This window comes from Coregonus clupeaformis, chromosome 28, assembly GCF_020615455.1.
Source record: "Coregonus clupeaformis isolate EN_2021a chromosome 28, ASM2061545v1, whole genome shotgun sequence".
NCBI lineage: Eukaryota > Metazoa > Chordata > Actinopteri > Salmoniformes > Salmonidae > Coregonus > Coregonus clupeaformis.
The window spans coordinates 13,389,744-13,403,840 of NC_059219.1; the positions used below are offsets into that span (position 1 = coordinate 13,389,744).

General features: G+C 42.1%; 1 protein-coding gene across 1 annotated transcript; it reads right to left on the reverse strand.

The window, feature by feature from the left end:
- Positions 1-10,902: 10,902 nt before the first annotated feature.
- On the reverse strand, positions 10,903-12,537 carry LOC121542351 (protein S100-A1). The gene is made up of 3 exons (XM_041851754.1): positions 12,392-12,537; positions 11,388-11,549; positions 10,903-11,174 (listed from the first exon to the last, which is right to left on the reverse strand). The coding sequence occupies exons 1-3, from the start codon at positions 12,521-12,523 to the stop codon at positions 11,010-11,012; spliced, it is 459 nt and encodes a 152-aa protein (XP_041707688.1). The 5' UTR covers positions 12,524-12,537; the 3' UTR covers positions 10,903-11,009.
- Between the last annotated feature and the right edge of the window lie 1,560 nt (positions 12,538-14,097).

Sequence of the window (14,097 nt, forward strand, 5' to 3'; positions counted from 1 at the left end):
TGATCATTTATATCAATAATGCAATGGCTATATTTTTTATATATCTTATTTTACTAAATAAATTATTTTACCAGGGGCTACTGTAGCACCTCCAGCACCCCTACTTCCAGCGGCTATGCATGAAGGGGTTTTTATGCACATCCCAAATAATAACAGGAGCTGCCTAAAATAATGTACAATACAAATACAAAAAGGGGAGGTCTGCTCACTGTTTTGTTGCTCCCAAACTTGATGTTTTAATAAAGCTTTGGTGATTAAGATTTATTTCAAAGCGGTCTCATTAGCCAAGCCCTTTATCGATAGTCTTGACTACTTTGGGAATGCATTGGGCAGGACAAAAAAATACGCATTCATTGAGACTAGGCTTGTTTTTTTATCAAATGAAACTAAACGCAAAAAAAACATTAGTAAAAAAATTGTCTATATACGAGGTAACGGGCACAAAAAGCACATCTCTCTTGTTCCAATGTTAATATAGACACTGTGCTTCACGCCTGGATAGGCTGCGCTTCCGCTGTCAAAATCCATACCATAACCAACCATGTTAGTACCGCAAAGTTTTTAAGGATACACCTCAGATATTGCCACCCCTCCCACCTCAGCGCAAGCGAGCCCATATGAGACAGGTAAATTACCAATCCTAGCGCAAGTGTTGGAAAATAGAAGAGTACTTGCTTTAACAAGTCGAAATTGCCAATCACGCGTTTCACAATTGCATTGACTGAAAGTCAGGCCAGAATAGAGCCCATAGTGTAGTGTTTCCCAAACTAGGGGTCGCTACCCCATGTGGGGTCACCTGATTTGAAAATGGGGTCACGAGAGAAAATGTGTGCTTGGTTCATAGAACACGGGTTACATCAGTAACCTCCTGTAGCCGCTAGATGTGGTTGTAATAAACAAAGCGGTTTCTGTTTTCTTCCTTCAAATGTGGCTCTATCTTTTGAATGGTTTAAGCGACAAAGTAGTGGGACCCCATCACTGAAAGATAAGACTCTCAGGAACACGTAGGTATGTACTGTTTCCCTCGACTATGCCCACAAGCCATTAGAACCAAGTGGACAAGACCAGGCAATAAATCAGACTGAGGGGAAAAGATCATCATGTTGTTCTTTTCTACACAGAATATCATACAAAATCATGGCCTGATGATCTTTTGAACTTCCCAATACCTTTCTGATCCATTTCATTCACTTCAAACCATACTTCTTTCAGATTGAAATACTGTCAAAAATACTGTCAGACTGATTCGTAATAGACTGTCATAGCCTAAAAACAAACAGAAACTGTGGCATAGAGATATCATCACTGAGGGAGGGAGGGAAGAGAGGGAGGAGAGATGGAGGACAAGCAGTACTTTAAGAGTTCTCATGACATCTAGTGGTGTGTTTTGGATCATTTCGATCTCCACAATCAACACAATGGTGATGTCAAGGTAAACCACAGAGCTGCAGACAGACAGACAGACCTGCAGACAGGCAGACAGACAGACAGACAGGCAAGCAGGCAGAAAGACGTACGCACACACTGACACACATGCATGCACAAAGGCACCCTCACAAAGGTATAATAAAGTATAAATTAAATGATTTTTAGTAAAGGTTTGTGTATCATGAGTTAATATTACAGGCAAACAAAGGGATATGTGTAATCTTGGTTAACCCAGGTAATTGTTCAGCTGCTCGATTACTAGAACGAGGAGGAGAACTGGAACGAGGAGCTCCATCCTCCCTCTTTGCAAGTTAAGGGCCGAATGTCTCCTCCCCTTCCGAAATTCGAAAGATGCTAACACCTGCGAAATTGTGATATGTCCAAATAACCAGTGACAAAAACCAGTGACATTATCCTACGCCTCCCGTTAAGCCCCATACAGATTCTACAGTACCAGTTATGTTTACGTAGATCTGTCCATGAGGGATTAGGCTATGTGTGACATTCAATATATAATGTTAAGTATTCCCTGATGAGTTTGTTTAAGTTTGTAAGTGTTTACCAACTGGGCACACCATGTCATTTCAACGTGGAGAATTGGGTAATATTTGGTTGATATATTGATCAATAAGGTTACAACCTATTTTCAAATCAAATCAAAATCAAATGTTATTGGTCACATACACATATTTAGCAGATGTTATTGCGGGTGTAGCGAAATGCTTGTGTTCCTAGCTCTAACAGTGCAGTAGTATCTAACAATTCACAACAATACACACAAATCTCAAAGTAAAATAATGGAATTATAAATATTAGGACGAGCAATGTCGGAGTGGCATTGACTAGAATACAGTAGAATACAGTATATGCATATGAAATTAGTAAAACAGTATGTAAACATTATTAAAGTGACCAGTGTTCCATTATTAAAGTGACCAGTGATTCCATGTTTATGTACATAGGGCAGCAGCATCTAAGATGCAGGGTTGAGTTGCCGGGTGGTAGCCAGCTAGTGACAGTGACTAAAGTTCAGGGCAGGGTACTGGGTGGAGGCCAGCTAGTGATGGCTATTTAACTGTCTGATGGCCTTGAGATAGAAGCTGTTTTTCAGTTCCAGCTTTGATGTACCTGTACTGACCTCCTTGATGATATTTTTGGCTTTCCTGTGACATCAGGTGCTGTAGGTGTCCTGGAGGGCAGGCAGTGTGCCCCCGGTGATGTGTTGGGCAGACCACACCACCCTCTGGAGAGCCCTGCGGTTGCGGGCGGTGCAGTTGCCGTACCAGGCGGTGATACAGCCCGACAGGATGCTCTCAATGGTGCATCTGTAAAAGCTTGTGAGGGTCTTAGGGTCCAAGCCAAATTTCTTCAGCCTCCTGAAGTTGAAGAGGCACTGTTGCACCTTCTTCACCACACTGTCTGTTTGGGTGGACCATTTCAGATTGTCAGTGATGTGTATGCCGAGGAACTTGAAGCTTTTAACCTTCTCCACTGCTGTCCTGTCGGTGTGGGCGTTCTCCCTCTGCTGTCCCATGAAGTCTACGATCAGCTCCTTTGTTTTGTTGACGTTGAGGGAGAGGTTATTTTCCTGGCGCCACTCCGCCAGGGCCCTCACCTCCTCCCTATAGGCTGTCTCGTCATTGTTGGTAATCAGGCCTACACCTGCTGTGTCGTCTGAAAACTTTATGATTGAGTTGGTGGCGTGCGTGGCCACGCAGTCATGGGTGACCAGGGAGTACAGGAGGAGGCTGAGCACGCACCCTTTTGGGGCCCCTGTGTTGAGGATCAGTGAAGTGGAGGTGTTGTTTCCTAACTTCACCACCTGGGGGTGGCCCGTCAGGAAGTCCAGGACAGTTGCACAGGGCGGGGTTCAGACACAGGGCCCCGACCTTAATGATGAGCTTGGAGGGTACTATGGTGTTGAAGGCTGAGCTGTAGTCCATGAATAGCATTCTTAAATAGGTATCCCTCTTATCCAGTTGGGATAGAGCAGTGTGCAGTGCAATGGCGATTGCATCGTCTGTGGATCTATTGGGGCGTTATGCAAATTGAAGTAGGTCTAGGGTGTCAGGTAAGGTGGAGGTGATATGATCCTTAACTAGCCTCTCAAATCACTTCATGATGACAGAAGTGAGTGCTACGGGGCGATAGTCATTTAGTTCAGTTACATGTGCTTTCTTGGGTACAGGAACAATGGTGGCACTGTGTTATCCTCAAAGCAGGCGAAGAAGGTGTTTAGCTTGTCCGGGAGCAGGGCGTCCGTCTCCGCGACATGGCTGGTTTTCCCTTTGTAATCCGTGATTGTCTGGAGTCCCTCCTACATACATCTTGTGTCTGAGCCATTGAATTGCAACTCCACTTTGTCTCCGTACTGACGTTTTGCCTGTTTGATTGCCTTACAGAGGGCATAACTGCACTGTTTGTATTCAAAGTTTACTTGTCACCTATTTGCACTGCCCCCCCACCCCATCCTTTTACGCTGCTGTTACTCTGTTAATTATTTATGCATAGTCACTTTAACTCTACCCACATGTACATATTACTTCAACTACCTCAACTAGCCAGTGCCCCCGCACATTGACTCTGCACCGGTACCCCCCTGTATATATAGCCTCCCTACTGTTATTTTATTTTACTTCTGCTCTTTTTTTCTCAACACTTTTTTTGTTGTTGTTTATTTTTACTTTTTTTGTTAAAAAGAAATGCACTGTTGGTTAAGGGCTGTAAGTAAGCATTTCACTGTAATGTCTGCACCTGTTGTATTCGGCGCATGTGGCCAATAAAATTTGATTTGATTTGAAATGTGTTATCATTGCGCTTTCAACCATTTTAAATATATTTTGTTTATTTATACAACAACTTAATGTGTTATCACTGTGCCTAATCTAATAGCACAACCAAATGACCTGGATTGCAGTTGAGATTACACTAAAGTACATGGTGCAAATTATCAATGCCATTCGAGATTCTGCTCAGATTATTATAGCAGTTGTGAAGATCTCCACACACCGGCGACCTATGCATGCTCTTGAACATTTATTGTTACAATAAACTCAAAATGTTTACAGTCACATTAATAATGTTTACATATCTTGCACTACTCATCTCATATGTATATACTGCATTCTATTCTATAACATTCTACTGTATCTTAGTCCATGCCGCTCTGTCATTGCTTGTCCATATATGTATATTTTCTTAAATTCCATTCCTTACTAGTTTTGTGTGTATTAGGTATGTGTTGTGAAATTGTTAGATATTACTTGTTAGATATTACTGCACTGTTGGCGCTAGAAGCACAAGCATTTCGCTACACCCGCTATAACATCTGCTAAACACGTGTATGTGACAAATAAAATTTGATTTGATTTGGATGCGTATGTGTTACTCATTACTCAAGTTGAATAAATACTGTTACATTGCAGCTATATACAGTACCACTCAAAAGTTTGGACACACCTACTCAATCAAGGGTTTTTCTTTATTTTTTACTATTTTCTACACTGTAGAATAATAGTGAAGATATCAAAACTATGAAATAACACATATGGAACCATGTAGTAACCAAAACAGTGTTTTTTTTGTTGTCATTTAGCAGACGCTCTTCTCCAGAGCGACTTACAGTTAGTGAGTGCATACATTTTCATACTGGCCCCCCGTGGGAAACGAACCCACAACCCTGGCGTTGCAAGCACCATGCTCTACCAACTGAGCTACATCCCTACCGGCCATTCCCTTTGCCACCCTTTGCCATGATGACAGCTTTGCACACTCTTGGCATTCTTTCAACCAGCTTCATGAGGTAGTCACCTGGAATGCCTTTCAATTAACAGGTGTGCCTTCTTAAAAGTTAATTTGTGGAATTTCTTAATGCGTTTGAGCCAATCAGTTGTGTTGTGACAAGGTAGGGGTGGTATACAGAAGATAGCCCTATTTGGTAAAAGACCAAGTCCATATTATGGCAAGAACAGCTTAAATAAGCAAAGAGAAACAACAGTCCATCATTACTTTAAGACATGAAGGTCAGTCAATACAGAACATTTCAAGAACTTTGAAAGTTTCTTCAAGTGAAGTCGCAAAATCCATCAAGCGCTATGATGAACCTGGCTCTCATGAGGACCGCCACAGGAAAGGAAGACCCAGAGTTACCTCTGCTGCAGAGGATAAGTTCATTAGCGTTACCAGCCTCAGAAATTGCTGCCTGAATAAATGCTTCACAGAGTTCAAGTAATAGACACATCTCAATATATAATAATATAATATAATAATAATAATATAATATGCCATTTAGCAGACGCTTTTATCCAAAGCGACTTACAGTCATGTGTGCATAAATGTTTACATATGGGTTGTCCCGGGGATCGAACCCACTACCCTGCCGTTACAAGCGCCATGCTCTACCAATTGAGCTATCAACTGTTCAGAGGAGACTGCGTGAATCAAGCCTTCATGGTCGAATTGCTGCAAAGAAACGACTACTAAAGGACAACAATAATAAGAAGAGACTTGCTTGGGCCAAGAAACACGAGCAATGGACATTAGACCGGTGGAAATCTGTCTGGTCTGATGAGTTCAAAGTTGAGATTTTTGCTTCCAACCACCGTGTCTTTGTGAGACGCAGAGTATGTGAACGGATGATCTCCGCATGTGTGGTACCCACCGTGAAGCATGGAGGAGGAGGTGTGATGGTGTGGGGTGCTTTGCTGGTGACACTGTCAGTGATTTATTTAGAATTCAAGGCACACTTAACCAGCATTACTACCACAGCATTCTGCAGCGATACGCCATACCATCTGGTTTGCACTTAGTGGGACTATCATTTGTTTTTCAACAGGACAATGACCCAAAACACACCTCCAGGATGTGTAAGGGCTATTTGACCTCAACCCAACCCAATTGAGTTGGTTTGGGATGAGTTGGACCGCAGAGTGAAGGAAAAGCAGCCAACAAGTGCTCAGCATATGTAGGAACTCCTTCAAGACTGTTGGAAAAGCATTCCAGGTTAAGCTGGCTGAGAGAATGCCAAGAGTGTGCAAAGCTTTCATCAAGGCAAAGGGTGGATACTATGAAGAATCTCAAATATGAAATATATTTTGATTTGTTTAACACTTGTTTGGTTACTACCTGATTCCATGTGTTACTTCATAGTTTTGATGTCTTCACTATTATTCTACAATGTAGAAAATAGTAACCATTAAGAAAAACCTTTGAATGAGTAGGTGTGTCCAAACTTTTACTGGTCCTGTACATTAGTTTGTAAGAAAGCCTTAATTTTAGGCAATTTACTGTATTACAAAAAGTAACATTGAATTGTGTATGGTTGACAACACAACCAAATATGAACATTTAAAGGACATGTACAGTGCATTCGTAAAGTATTCAGACCCCTTCCCTTTTTCCACATTTTGTTACGTTACAGCCTTATTCTAAAATAAATAAAAACAGTTCCTCATCATTCTACACCCAATACCCCATAATTACAAAGCAAAAACATGTTTCTAGAAATGTTTGCAAATTTATAACAAATAGAAAACAGAAATACCTTATTGACATAAGTATTCAGAGCCTTTGCTATGACTTGAAATTGAGCTCAGGTGCATCCTGTTTCCATTGATCATCCTTGAGATGTTTCTACAACTTGATTGGAGTCCACCTGTGGTACATTCAATTGATTGGACATGATTTGGAAAGGCACACACCTGTCTATATAATGTCCCACAGTTGACAGTGCATGTCAGAGCAAAAACCAAGCCATGAGGTCGAATGAATTGTCTGTAGAGCTCCGAGATAGGATTGTGTCGAGGCACAGATCTGGGGAAGGGTACCAAAAAATGTCTGCAGCATTGAACGTTCCCAAGAACACAGTGGCCTCCATCATTCTTAAATGGAAGAAGTTTGGAACCACCAAGACTCTTCCTAGAGCTGGCCGCTCGGCCAAACTGAGCAATCAGGGGAGAAGGGCCTTGGTCAGGGAGGTGTCCAATAACCCGATGGTCACTCTGACAGAGCTCCAGAGTTCCTCTGTGGAGATGGGAGAACCTTCCAGAAGGACAACCATCTCTGCAGCACTCCACCAATCAGGCCCTTATGGTAGAGTGGCCAGACAGAAGCGACTCATCAGTAAAATGCACGACAGCCCACTTTGCCAAAAGGCACCTAAATGACTCTGACCATGAGAAACAAGATTCTCTGGTCTGATGAAACCAAGATTGAACTCTTTGGCCTGAATGCCAAGCGTCACGTCTGGAGGAAACCTGGCACCATCCCTACGGTGAAGCATGGTGGTGGCAGCATCATGCTGTGGGGATGTTTTTCAGCGGCAGGGACTGGAAGACTAGTCAGGATCGAGGGAAAGATTAATGGAGCAAAGTACAGAGAGATCCTTGATGAAAACTTGCTCCAGAGCGCTCAGGACCTCAGACTGGGGTGAAGATTCACCTTCCAGCAGTACAACAACCCTAACCACGCAGCCAAGACAACGCAGGTGTGGCTTCGGGACAAGTCTCTGAATGTCCTTGAGTGGCCCAGCCAGAGCCTGGACTTGAACCCAATCTAACATCTCTGGAGAGACCTGAAAATAGCTGTACAGCGACGCTCCCCATCCAACCTGACAGAGCTTGAGAGGATTTGTAGAGAAGAATGGGAGAAACTCCCCAAATACATTTTACATTTACATTTTAGTCATTTAGCAGACGCTCTTATCCAGAGCGACTTACAGGAGCAATTAGGGTTAAGTGCCTTGCTCAAGGGCACATTTACGTCATTTAGCAGACGCTCTTATCCAGAGCGACTACAAATTGGTGCATTCACCCTATAGCCAGTGGGATAACCACTTTACAATTATACTTTCTTTTTTTTTTGGGGGGGGTAGAAGGATTACTTTATCCTATCCCAGGTGTTCCTTAAAGAGGTGGGGGTTTCAAATGTCTCCGGAAGGTGGTGAGTGACTCCGCTGTCCTGGCGTCGTGAGGGAGCTTGTTCCACCATTGGGGTGCCAGAGCAGCGAACAGCTTTGACTGGGCTGAGCGGGAACTATGCTTCCGCAGAGGAAGGGGAGCCAGCAGGCCAGAGGTGGATGAACGCAATGCCCTCGCCTGGGTGTAGGGAATGATCAGAGCCTGAAGGTACGGAGGTGCCGTTCCCCTCACTGCTCCATAGGCAAGCACCATGGTCTTGTAACGGATGCGAGCTTCAACTGGAAGCCAGTGGAGTGTGCGGAGGAGGGGGTGACGTGAGAGAACTTGGGAAGGTTGAACACCAGACGGGCTGCGGCATTCTGGATGAGTTGTAGGGGTTTAATGGCACAGGCAGGGAGCCCAGCCAACAGCGAGTTGCAGTAATCCAGACGGGAGATGACAAGTGCCTGGATTAGGACCTGTGCCGCTTCCTGTGTAAGGCAGGGTCGTACTCTCCGAATGTTGTAGAGCATGAACCTGCAGGATCGGGTCACCGCCTTGATGTTGGCGGAGAACGACAGGGTGTTGTCCAGGGTCACGCCAAGGCTCTTCGCACTCTGGGAGGAGGACACAACGGAGTTGTCAACCGTGATGGCGAGATCATGGAACGGGCAGTCCTTCCCGGGAGGAAGAGCAGCTCCGTCTTGCCAGGGTTCAGCTTGAGGTGGTGATCCGTCATCCATACTGATATGTCGGCCAGACATGCAGAGATGCGATTCGCCACCTGGTTATCAGAAGGGGGAAAGGAGAAGATTAGTTGTGTATCGTCAGCGTAGCAATGATAGGAGAGGCCATGTGAGGATATGACAGAGCCAAGTGACTTGGTGTGCCGACCTTGTAGCGTCATACACAAGAAGACTCAAGGCTGTAATCGCTGCCAAAGGTGCTTCAACAAAGTACTGAGTAAAGGGTCTGAATACTTATGTAAATGTGATATTTTAGTTTTGTATTTTTTTATATATTTGCAAACATTTCCAAAAACCTTTTTTTTCTTTGTCATTATCGGGTATTGTGTGTAGATTGATGAGAATGTTTGTTTTTTTAAATCAGTTTTAGAATAAGGCTGTAACAAAATGTGGAAAAAGTAAAGGGGTCTGAATACTTTCCGAATGCGCTGTATCTACTGCTTGGATAGTTCCATCTGAGACACTGCCTTAATCCTATTCTTTAACTTGTATTTTTGGTTGAGATGGAGACGTGAATCCAACATATCATTTGTTATCTTGTTGACAAGTTAGTAGGCTATTTACTGTATTGCAAAAGTGACATTGAATTGTGCTCGGTTGTCAACGCAACCAAATATCAACATTTGAAGGAGATGTATCTTCTGTTTGGATAGTTCCATCTGTGCCACTTAGTTTGGCTTCAATTCCAGTTTGTCTTCAAATTAATAATTGATATGTTGGATTCACGTCTCCATTTCAACAAAAAAACAAAGTTAAAGAATAGGACTAAATCAAATCAAACTTTAAATGCGTTTTAAATACAGTTTGATTTGATTTAGTCCTATTCTTTAAGTTTGATTTGTGGTTAACATGGAGACGTGAATCCAACATATTTATTATTAACTTGTAGATTCCATTTGAAAACAACCTAAGCTTGAAACCCTATACCTATATGTATTGTCTATTTTTAGTAGAATCCTGGGCTGAATTTAAACAGTAGCTCTTGATGACTTCCCAAATGCTATATAAGCAAATAGCATCATTGATATATGATTGCTAAAGTAAGGTTACATTTCATTTGCTCTGTTAAATCTACCCTTTGGAATGACTTAAATAGCAACAGTTAATCTATTTAGTGGAGATTTCTCAACAATCACGCTCACGATAGCACATTGGTAATAGTCAGTGACAAACACTAAGCAGGGCTTAGTTAGAACCCTGAATGGGTGCCCAAAGCGATAGCTGTAGATAGATCAACTCTCCATCCAGTAGGAGGTGCTGCCCACCCTAGTGTTTTTTCTTATAGTGGAAATAACGTTGAAGATCTGACATTGTTACAAAGTAATTAATTCAACATATTTATATAAGGTTTGTCTATGTTGAAAATCCTGTGGTTGGAATTTCACCCACAAAACAGTCAATGACTTTTTGCAAATCCAATGTATTTTACACATCACAATGGGTTGACAAATTACATTGAAACAATGTTGATATAACCAGTTTGTGCCCAGTGGGTAGTTTTAGCATTGATCTAGAAAGGCTTTGCGCCAAGGTTTACAAAGTAGTTGTTGTGTCAATGCTGAACTAGGAAGTGACTAGTACTGTCTATTCAGTAATAATAATAATAATAATATGCCATTTAGCAGACGCTTTTATCCAAAGCGACTTACAGTCATGCGTGCATACATTTTTGTGTATGGGTGGTCCCGGGGATCGAACCCACTACCTTGGCGTTACAAGCGCCGTGCTCTACCAGTTGAGCTACAGAGGACATTCAGTCTAACACTTAGGGGACAAATTAAAGGCCAAATACAACACAGACGCACGTCAGACAAATGTGACAAACAGAGATACAGAGTGGGAAAGCCAGTGTTTATTCACAACAGTAAGACTTATTTATAAAAATGACGTATAGAAAAACAGCCATTTCTGCTTCTCTTTCTCCTAGTCCTGTCCTCCCTCATTTCTTGGCGGTAGACTTCATGGTGTGGAGCTGGTAGATCTGTTCACAGGCGATGGAGAGGCCCACCACCAGAGAGACAAACTCCTCGAAGCTCACCTTCCCATCACCATTCTGGTCCAGATCCTTCATGATCTTGTCTATGGTGGCTGGGTCCTTCTGGGACTGAGAGGGAAGGTGAGATGGAGGAGATGAAGAGAGTGAGTGAGTGAATGAGTGAGTGAGTGGAGCGGGTTAGATTGACTTTGGATACTCTTTATTCTAATAAAGTGAGAGAGAAATCAGAATGAGAGGGAAAGGTGGTGAGATGAGCGACAGAGAAAGTGTAGAAGAACAGAATAGAGGGATGGAAAACAGAGAGAGAGGGATGTCTGGTACCTTGAGGAAGCTGGCCAGTTCTGTCTGCATGAGTTCTTTCAGCTCCTTCTTGCTCAGTGTGTTGCCGTCACCGTCCTTGTCGGCATAGCGATGGAACACCATGATCAGGGACTCCATGGAACTCTCCAACTCAGACGGCATGACTGCAGAGATATTGATACACTGAGGAGGGGAGAGAGAGGGAGAGAGATTATGTAATTTGGGGGGGGGTCCCTGAATATAAGTACACTTACACACAGGAGATCCTGCAACTGCCAGGTTGCTGGTTCAAACCCCACTCAGGCCAGTACCAATAAATCACTACTTAATGTCTCTATTAGACAGATAATATAGCCTACCCCCACAATTAGTCTTTAAGACAAACAAATTAACAATACACTTTTAGAGAGGATGGGAGTTGGCCTTCTTTGGCTCTGTAAGCAAATTCCTTGGCTGCTGTAAAGTTGTTCCATTCCTTCCACTCCTTATCACACATTCCCTCTACCTCCGACCCCTCCTCTTTCTTTTAGTGACTCCCCCTTTCTTTGGGAACATCCAACATCTCTAACTGTGTATATTGTCCTTCAACCTCTGGTTTTGCAACAGTTCAGTGTAAAGAAATCAGGCTGTTGAAACTGGGTGATTAATACCTATAAAATGACTTGAACCCGCTGAGAAAAACGTTTGTAGGCCTAATAGAGTTCTAAAACAAAAACATTGCTTAAATGAAACATGAAAAGGTTAGCCTATATATAGACTACATTGTCATAATCAGTAAATAGTATGGCCCATCAACCTGCATAGCAAATCATAGAATAACTGTTTTGTGAATCAAATCAAGTGAAGATTAAATGCACATTTCAGCCTACAAGTTTGCTATGGACGAGACACATCATTAGCTAGGCACACTTTATAAATTCAAAACAGTTATTTCAGTTGTGTGAGACCTGTTTATTACAGTAGATAACCTACTCCGTTAAACGATGAACGCTACTGTATAGAATAAGCGAAAAACTGTTACTTACCGAACTGAGAGCCGCTGGAGAACAGGATGGGAAGTAGCGAACTGCGCAAGAGCTACGAGAATTCAAAGAATTTAAAGAGAGCAGGCAACGCCCATATGATTGTGTGTTTAGCCTGTGTATCCTAGAGACCATGTCTGAGAGCCTGGTCTCAGAGCATTTCGTATTATTCTGTATGTAAATCCTAGACACTCCATTTAGTATGATATGTTACGTGTCGTATGGTATGTATTAATTTGTCGATATCCATCACCCATTTCGTAAAAATGTTTCGAATTTGCTAAACGTACAATATGTTACGAATTTGCTAAACGTACTATCTGACAAGCATTTTGCTACACCCGCAATAACATCTGCTAAATATACTGAACAAAAATATAAATGCAACATGCAACAATTTCAAAGATTTTACTGAGTTACAGTTCATATAAGGAAATCAGTCAATTGAAATAAATGAATTAGGCCCTAATCTATGGATTTCAAATGACTGGGCAGGGGTGCAGCCATGGGTGGGCCTTGGAGAGCATAGGCCCACCCACTTGGCAGCCAGGCCCACCCACTGGGGAGCCAGGCCCAGCCAATCAGAAAGAGTTCTTCCCCACAAAATGGCTTTATTACAGACATGCTGTTTAATCAGCTTCTTAATATGCCACACCTGTCAGATGGATGGATTATCTTGGTAAAGGAGAAATGCTCAGTAACAGGGATGTAAACAAATTTGTGAACAAAATTTAAGAGAAATAAGGTTTTTGTGTGTAAGGAAAATTTCAGGGACTTTGTATATCAGCTCATGAAACATGGGACCAATACTTTACATGTTGCGTTTATATTTTTGTTCAGTGTATGTGTACGCCACCAATAAAATGTGATTTGATCCATGTTTCAAATTTGCAAAACGTATGATATTTTACGAATTCTATTTAGGTGGCTAACGTTAGCTAACTGGCTAACGTTAGCTAGACTAGGGTATAGGGGTTAGGGTTAAGTTTAGGAGTTCGGTTAAGGTTAGGGTTAGGGGAAAGGTTAGCTAACATGCTAAGTAGTTGCATAGTAGCTAAAAAATAGTAAGTAGTTGAAAAGTTGCTAATTATCTAAAATGCTAAAGTTATCCATGATGAGATTTGAACTGTCAACCTTTGGGTTGCTAGACATTCACGTTAAGTAGTTGCAACGTAGCTGAAAAGTAGTAAGTAGTTGAAAAGTTGCTAATTAGCTAAAATGCTAAAGTTGTCTGTGATGAGATTCGAACTCGCAACCTTTAAGTAACCATCTGCCTTATGTAACCATACCAAACGTAACATATCATACTAAATTGAGTGTCTCGGATTCACATTTACTATGTTACAGCTAGTCTATGAGACCACAGCTGTTGAGAGAGAGAGAGCAAGGGAGGGAAGAGGGAATTTGAGATAAGGCTTGATGTCATCTTTCAGTTACCTCAACTTAAACATGATGAAATAGACATTGATCACCTGGAATGTTTTCTTATCGCATTAACACATAGAGGACTCACTGATTTCATTCACACAAATATATACCAATGATGCTGAACACAGTCAGAGAGAGGGGTGACGAGTGCACACTAGTATTTGTGGAAGAATAGTTCTATGGATGAAGAGGTTGGGATGAAGTTTGAATTAAATGCCATTTTATTCAGTTACATCTTTATTGTCCCTGGAGATAACACATTTAGATCAGTTGGAGAGTCA

Coding starts and splice junctions, on each gene's coding strand:
- LOC121542351 (XM_041851754.1), bottom strand. CDS start 12,523: ATGGTCTCTAGGATACACAGGCTAAACACACAATCATATGGGCGTTGC. Junction 11,550..12,391: donor CTCCAGCGGCTCTCAGTTCG/GTAAGTAACAGT, acceptor TCCCCTCCTCAG/TGTATCAATATCTCTGCAGT. Junction 11,175..11,387: donor AACTGGCCAGCTTCCTCAAG/GTACCAGACATC, acceptor CTTCCCTCTCAG/TCCCAGAAGGACCCAGCCAC.